General features: G+C 31.6%; 1 protein-coding gene across 1 annotated transcript; it reads left to right on the plus strand.

Moving 5' to 3' along the window:
- Window positions 1-1,325: 1,325 nt before the first annotated feature.
- Window positions 1,326-6,417, plus strand: LOC145325136 (uncharacterized). Its single transcript, XM_080167992.1, has 3 exons — window positions 1,326-1,566; window positions 4,908-5,179; window positions 5,553-6,417. Exons 1-3 carry the CDS (start codon window positions 1,519-1,521, stop codon window positions 6,322-6,324), a joined length of 1,092 nt encoding a protein of 363 aa, XP_080024118.1. The 5' UTR covers window positions 1,326-1,518; the 3' UTR covers window positions 6,325-6,417.
- Window positions 6,418-8,978: the final 2,561 nt, after the last annotated feature.

Raw genomic sequence — 8,978 nt, forward strand, 5'->3', positions numbered from 1 at the left:
TCTTATTTCGTTTCCTTATGCTACAATTAATATTTTTTATCGATCGATATTCCATAAATCACTAAAGAATCCGTCGAAAATAAGCTAAAAGAGTTTAAATATTGGGAAAATTCGAAGAATTCGATAAGTATTTAGGAACCAATCTCCATTTACTATTGAAATTCTCCTGAATAATCCCAAATGCAAATAAAATCCCCAACTGAAAATAGTAAATGAAATAATACGTTGAAAAAACATATATAATACACTAAAAAACTAAAACTTACTGTTGAAAACGTATTAAAAAGCGATGTAAGAGAGAGTACTAGCTCTATCGGTGGAATGAAAACGAATGAGAATATAAAAAACGTTTTGATTTAAAGTAAGTTTTAGGAGATTTCAACTCGTGTGCCGGCAGGCTATAAAAACGTGTGACGCGCAATTTTCAAGAATGCTCCGTGATGTATTTCAGCAATCGATCAATAAAATAATATCAATATTCCTCTTAATTCAACAAAAAATGGCCAATTCAAATAATAACCAACTAAGAAACATTGGCAACAGTTTAAATTTTTTTTTGATTATCAATTTTTAAAAAAATATTTAAAACACAAAAAATAACATTTATATTTTAGACTTTAAATTTGCCTCTTTCATTTAAAAAAATTAAAATTTTAAAATAGATAATGTTTTCTTTAATAGTTCTTAGTACGGAATAACAGCTTAATTCTATCTCTTATTATCTTGTATTTGTTAAGTAATTATTAGCAATTACATGTTTTTAGAAATTATATTTATTTTATGTATGAACTGTATATATTTTATATACCGGAAGCGTGTAGAAGGGGGTTATGTATCCCCTCCTTCACAGGTAAAATTAAGAGGGTTTAGACACACCCTTAGGGGTCTAGCCTCCTAAATTAAAATTAAGGGGGTGTAAAAAATTTTTTCAATCCATTATGTTTATTTTACATTTATTTCATTTTTTTACATCTTTTTTTATGTCTGACCTCTAACACTTACACCCCTTGACAATTATAAAACACCCCTCGTTTTGTCTGTAATACACCCCCTCCCCCCCTACATTTCTCTCGATCTTGGTTTAGGGGAGTGTCAAAAATCGTATGATATGTTTCTCGTATTTATTCGAATCCGGTGGATAGGAACCGGTCCTCATCCATACGAAAAAACTATTTCTAGCATCGTATTATATCCAGCTTTCTACGAATATAAAAATATACAATCATAAGATTAAAACCAGTTTTTTTAGCCGGCGCCTTCGGCACCTCGGGGCTAAAAAACTAGTTTTAATCTCATAATTGTACATTCTATATCCGCGGAAAGCCTTTTATAATACGATGCGAGAAATAATTATTCACAAAATTCTACTGCGCTACATGCAACCTCCTAGCAAACCTCTGTGGCCGCCACTTATTATGTACAGTAATTATGTACATTATGTATATTCAGTAAGATTTTCCTATAAAAAGAGATGACTGAGATGAAAGGGTATAGTCTTATTTTACTATCCTTATCAGCATGTTGAAGCTTGGGCTTTCTGTTCTTCTTTTAGCAGTTGCCGTTCAGGTGATCTTTTTGTGCATTAAAATTCTTTAGGTTTAATGATCTAATTGTTTTAGTAATGATTATTCTGTTTTATAAATTCTATATAAATTTTTAGAAGCGAAGCTACTCAATAATTCAAATTGTCTGCATTTCTGCCTGTGCTGTCTATTTGAAACAATATGAGGAAAACTAATTTTCTGTTTATTTTTTTTAAATATTCCCTATGCATCTAGAGCATCTAGTATATAATTTTCATGACCCGTCAGTATATCAGAAATGCTCTGCGGTTTATTTTATTACTACTAAAAAAAACTTTGATCTACTCTGCTGCTGTTTTGAATAGGCTGTTGTTTTTTTCGGCAAAATATTTTCCTAATTGTTAAAGGGAGTGTGAACGTAAATATTTCTCATCTGATTATCAAATCTTAACATTTTCTAAGCACATTTCACTACACTGATCAACCAAAAGCGTCCTATTAACAAAAATATCCAGAAATAAAGCCTTGATTTTATGGTATTTTGGAAGGGAAAAAGGAAAAAACAGGGAAAATCTGAACGTTTTTGTTTCTTATAATGTTTGTAGGAATATTTAACTTGTCATATATAGTTGAAACAATTTACTTACTGTTAAGGATTTATTTTATGATATAAAATTGCCAATTAGATTTTTTATAACGTAGTAATTAGGTAATAAAGACTTATTTTAAATTTGTATTATTGACAAAAAAATACCTCACTGTCTACAAAGGGTTGAATCTCATAGGTTATTTAAAATAAGAATATCCCTTTTTATTGTGTTGGACAATAAATAACCCACTTTCGAGAATTAGTTTACACTTTTATAAAGAAATATTGCGTCTTTATTATTTACAAAGAAGTTGTATCAACTTTTTTTTTTATAGCTAGCCGGTTCTTTTAGTAAGTAGTAGATGTAAAATTTTTCATAGAATTCAGATATGCAATCGTTTATTTTTGTAGACCTCTTATTTTTTAAGTAATTTAAGTTTTTTTAAAAAATAATTAAGTCGGTTTTAAGGTACTAAAACGCAATAAAATAAAAGAAGAAAATGGCCAGTAAGAACAAAAATAGTAAGATCTTTAATTTGACACCTTACTTTTAAAATTCTGTTGAGTAATTATTGAAAAAATCTATTTTTTTAACCTCAGTATAATAAAAACTTTAGACCTAAATATTTTCTCAAACAGACATAAAAAACATGGGTTCATATATACCTTTAGAATCAGAAAAATATTACGAATCCATTGTAAGCAAAATTGAAAAAAATAAAAAAAATAAAAAAATGGCCAATTATATTTTTTGTTCAGGCAACACTATTGTCTTCCCTTTTTTACCCCCTCTTTACCCACTCTTTACCCCCTTCCCATTTTTATACTCAATTCAATAATCAAGACGTTGCCTGTACAATATAATATGATATTTTCATATAATTCCTTTAAATGTAGTTTATATACTATATTGTAAACTTTTTTTTCAATTTTGCTTACAATGGATTTGTAATAATTTTCTGATTCTGAAGGTATATATGAACCCATATTTTTTTATTTGTGAAATAATAAAATTAAGTTCAAAGTTTTTATTCTCGTGGGTTTAAAAAAATCGATTTTTTCAATAATTACCTGACAGAATTGAAAAAGTAAGGTGTCAAATTAAAGATCTTACTATTTTTGTTCATAATGACCATTTTCTTTCTTTTTTTTTGTTGCATTTTAGTACCTTAAAATCGACTTAATTTTTTTTTTTAAACTTAAATTACTTAAAAAATAAGAGGTCTACAAAAAAACTGATTGCATATCTGAATTCTATGAAAAATTTTACATCTACTACTTACTAAAAGAACCGGCTAGCTATAAAAAAATAGTTGATACACCTTCTTTGTAATTAAAGGTGGGCGAGAGATGGGCCATCTAAAGTTAATTGGATACTAATAAAATAACCTGTTTCTAGCTTTGTTATTGTATTTGGTTTTCAATAAAAAATATTGCTTATTTTATCAATTTCTAAGTAACTATACATTGGTTTAAAGCAAGGATTATGTTAAAAGTCAGCTTAACCGTTAGGAAAAATCCAGAACTATGTGAAAAAGTTTAATTTTAGCTATAATGGGAGAAAAAAGCAATTTAATGCACATTTTATATAATACGGAAAATTTCTTCCTTTCCCTTTACCTTATAAAAATCGTCGGAAAAAGCCGTTTTTTAAGCAAACAAAAGCGCGTTTTGCTCTATCTGTGAGATATTATGAATGTGATAGTGTTAATATTTGATATTAAGATGAGAAAAATTTACGTTCACAGTCCCTTTAAGCAGCTACTCTTACTGTATGTATGTCGTTAATTCACTAACTGTTTTTAGTAGCGAAGCTACTCTATTATTCGAAATGTCCGTCCGTCCGACCGTCTGAGACAGAAAGGGGGAAACGTGATTATCTCGGCTCCTATAAAAGATAGAGAGCTGAAATTTTTAGGGATTAAATATGCTAACAGTCTTCATATTTTCACCAAGTTTCATAAAGATTTGTTAGTTGGTTAGGGTGCTAGATCGATTCCTACATTTTTAAGTTTTCATGGTTTTCTCAACTTCTATTCAACATAGACGGCTAAAATTTTCAGGGATTGAATACTTTTAGATTCTGCATACCTTTATTAAGTTTTATCGAGATTTGCTTATTGGTTGGGGTGCTAGTTCGATTCCTAGATTTTTAGGTTTTCATGATTTTCTTTACTCCTATCTGAGATAGACGGCTGATATTATAAGGGATTAAATAAATTCACAATTTACTTATCCCCACAAAGTTTCATTAAGATTTGCTAATTTGCTGAGGTGCCAGATCGATTCCTAGATTTTCACGTTATAAATCATACATGGTTTCGTGATTTTTTAGTTTAATGTTTTGTTTATGAAACTGCAATAAAGTTTATTTTTTCCAGATTTCAGCCCATAATTTTTGAGCTTCGCTACTTTTGGATGTTGTCATCCTTGTTTTCATTTATATTTGAAAAATTTGGTTTACTCTACTGCTATTCTACATATATAGACGGCTTATTTTTTAAGGTAAAGATCTCTCTGATCGATGAGGATCTATTCTACATTGAAATTGGTCCTCCAGTCTGTCTAATGACCTCTATCTATAGGAAATTGCTTTTCTCTTTACTATTTCATATATAAGGCTTATTTTTGATGGTAATTTTGCTGACCAATGCTCATCTACTTTATAAATCATATTGTTCTTTATTCTAGTTTTACTTTATTAACATTTATATCAAAAATTGGTGCAATCAAATTGTGTCATAGTCACCATTTTGTAAAGATGTTTGATACATTAACTGTGTTTATCTTTTAAGGCAAATTACTATAGCTATGGTGGTTATGGAGATGGATATGGCGGTGGTTATAGCAGCTATTCCCCTAGCTATGGCGGTTATGGTGGATATGGCGGTTATGGAGGCTATGGCGGCTATGGAGGTAACGGAGGCTATGGCATCCCTTTGAGCACTTCCTCTAATGGAGACTATGGTAATGGATATAGCAGCTATGGCGGCTATGGTAACAGCTATGGAAACAGCTATAGCGGCTATGGACATGGGGATGGTTATGGAAAGGGATACAGCAGTAGGTAATATTTTATTTATTAATTATATATAAGACTTCCCAATCAGATCCTTTTTGAGGTTCCTATTTGTACATTGTGTTTCTCGAAGCATTATTAAATCTTTTTTCTTGGTTTAAAAAATCTTTTAGAGCTAGCTCCCATGTAGCAAATCTAATTTACTTTGGCTTTTCTCTTATGTAATTATCTATCTTACCTTTTTGAGAGTAATATTTGTTGGTTTTTTATGGGATTGGACAATAAATCATTGTATCTAGATTTATATTAATGTATGAGTATAAATTGGCAGAATGAACTCTAAATCTTTAGTGTCTATAAAATTCCAGTAGATTTTTCCCTTCTTCCCTGGGTGATATTTTTAATTTTATGATATTACTAGACGTTACAGACGTAGTACTGATGATTACTCTGCTCCTACTCCTACCCCCGTGTACAGCCATGCTGCCCCCGCCTACCAAGCTGGCACCGCCTACATTACAACTCCCGCCTACACTGCTGCCCCCGCATACATTGATGCACCCCCCTACACTGCTGCCCCCAACTACACTGCTGCCCCTGCATACACTGCTGCCCCCGCCTACACTGCTACCCCCGCCTACACAGCTGCCCCAACCTACACTGCTGCCCCAACCTACACTGCTGCCCCCGCCTACACTAATGGCCAAACCTACACTGCTGCCCCTGCCTACACAGCTGCCCCAACCTACACTGCGGCCCCCACCTACACAGCTGCCCCAACCTACACTGCTGCCTCTGCCCCTGTCTACTCTTATGCTCACAACCCTCTGATCACCTCCTCCTATGGAACATCTGTATACGGATCTCCTGTTGATGGAGGCTATGGTGGTGTCTATGGAGGATATGGATACTCTGCTCCTGCCTCTTATGGAGGCTATGATTATACTGCACCTGCCCATGGAGGATATACTGCTCCTGCTTCTTATGGAGGTAATGAATACACTGCTCCAGCCTATGGAGGTTACAGCTCCTCTGTGTATGGAGGTTATGGAGGACAATGGAATGCTCCTAATTCTCCCTATGGAGGATATCTGATGAGTGGAAATTATTATCCTAGTTATGTCTACCAGAATATTGGTTATGGACCAGCTTTACATGGATCTAGCCCCAGCCCTATCCGCAAGGGATATTAAACCTAACTTCTAGTTTTATGGGTAGTAATTATTATACTATTTTATTTTATCAAAAATTTTATAGAATTTTAACAATAAATTTTAAAAATAGTATTTGTATTTGTTTATTGTTGAAATTAGGTTTTATAACTGTCTAGTATACAATACACTATTTTTCAGTATGGCTCAGAACTGGTTCTAATTCATGGGATATTGATCGACTTTGAAGCCAATAGAAATTGTACATAATTGTATTAGGTTAGATAAGTTTAAATTCCTTTATTCATTAGTAAATCTTTTCCGGTTTGTCTTCAAAACCGATTAATATCCGCTGGATTAGAACTGGTCATTTGCCAATCTGAAATATGATGTACTAGTGAAAAATTATATTATATTGTCTTATACCTGAATATTAATCTTTTTTTCTTTCATTGTCTTTTCCCTGAATATAACCTTTTTCTTCCTATGTCATATCCCTGAATATTAATCTTTCTTCCATTGTCTTATCTCTCTCTCTCTCTCTCTCTCTCTCCTTCTCTCTCTTTCTCTCTCTTTCTCTCTCTAAATATTAAGATACTACACATAAAGATTACTATGACTTTAGTTTCGTTTTTTCATCATTTTTTAAAGATTAAATGTCCCACTCTCTCACTTTATTCTGCCTTTTTTTTATTTCATCATTTTATTCAAGACCATATTTAAAATTTTGCCTATCTTTAAAAAAAATATTTTGGGATCCTAATATTTTTTATTTCAAATTATTGCCCTGAAAGGGTTAAAATGTTTAGTTATATCTTAAATTTTAGTTTAATATCTGAACACATTACATACGCATCGCTAGTATCAAATTATGTTCAAAGTAAGTTTTCTTTGATTTACTATTTTGTAAATTCAATTTTTTATTTTATAAATAGAAATTTAATACTTTAATATAATTCAAATTGCAACATGAAATAAAAAAATTAATTTGTTCTTCATAGAGTAAAATAATGGGTTATATCATTCTGGTCAATGAGAGTTTATTATGGATTATTGGAGCACTATGAGTATTAAATACTTTACTACTGGAAGACTCGAGCTAATATATAGACGTTTATTTCCTATGTAGATCTGTCATGGATCTTGATGCAATAAAGCAGGCTGTTTTGTAAATGTTAAAAATTAGAAGATTTCAATTAATAAAAATTATTGCAAATATATGTACTTAGTAAATAAAATTGTTTGGACTTAAAAATAATAATTTACTTATTTAGTTAGAAGTTTTTATGTTTGTTTGTCATACCATCTTATTTAAGAGCTTCACTTTTATAGATGTTGTCATCTTTAATACAAAGATATTTTAAGTGCAATTCTATTATTTTAGAGTATGGGACTTATTAAATCTAAATGTAAAGGACGAGAAAAAATGTCAGAAATTTAAATGGGATTTCAAGGCAATCATGCAATGCTTAGAAGAACAAGACCGAGAACGGTCATAGATTATAAGATGCTTTAATGTATACTAGCGGCTACGCCCCTAGAGGCCTCTAGGGACATGTAAAATTGTTACTTTTTAATCTATTTTAAAATCCGCTATTAAAATCCGTGTGTGTGTTTGTGTGTCTGTACCGAAGGATCTCGCTAACCGCTGAACCGATCGGGTTCTCCTTAACAGAGTACCTTCTCATAGGTCCCGGGAAGTTTATAACTATTTTGGGGGAGGGTACCACCACCCTCCTAAGAGAAATCACAATAAATCGAAATTTTTTTTCTCTCTAATGAGACTCCTTCGAAATATTGCAAGGTATAGTATTTTTTTTTTAAACCAAACATTTAAGGTGCCACTAGAGGCCTCTAGGGGCGTATCCGCTAGTTAATAAATAAAGAAGGAACAATTTATATATAGAATGATATGAAGATTTCAGATTTCAAAGTACGGACGTTCAAATCGAAGGAGGAGGGGTGTTACTGAGGGTATTACCCATGCATATAAAATTTACTCTAAAAATAGTAGGGGGTGGTCCAAAGTATATCACTCTGGAAAAAATCTCAAAAACCAACCACAATAGTTTTAATTGTAAATCTAGAGAACTTTAAAATTTTTCATTTTTTGGTGTTTTATAAATCAAAGGGGAAACAAGGACGACAACATCCACTAAAGCGAAGCACTAAAATCAAAAGGAAGAACAAACGAAAATAATGCTTGTAGAGTGTCAGAACTTAATAAGCAGAAAATTAATTTCTAAGTCTAAACGAATTTTCACTTAAAGTTGTTGCAAATCGCCTAAATATAGGATACAGTAAAAGGACATACTTTCATGTTTAGGATTTGAATATAGAGTTGGCTCGCTTATAACACTTTACCTTGTTGTCCTAAGAATCATTATCCAAAAAAAAAACAGATGAATATGATAATCATACAATAAAAATGTTGTAAAAATTAGTATATTTTAAATGGAATTACGGACTTTCTCGAGAGACAGAGGAACAGACAAGATAGCATCAATGCTTTAGAACTGCTACGCTAAAAAAGCGTCATTTAAGTTGACGAAAATAAATATTATATAATCAATTATCTGATTTAATAAAGCGAGTCAGACGGAAAGTAATTATTATTTATTCTTTCCAAATTTATCTCGAGACTCGCCCATGCTTGAAAAGTTATTGACGTTTCTTTCAACCAGCATATAAATGAT

Source organism: Acartia tonsa, chromosome 7 (genome assembly GCF_053477335.1).
Source record: "Acartia tonsa isolate MP-2025a chromosome 7, ASM5347733v1, whole genome shotgun sequence".
Classification (NCBI taxonomy): Eukaryota; Metazoa; Arthropoda; class Copepoda; order Calanoida; family Acartiidae; genus Acartia; species Acartia tonsa.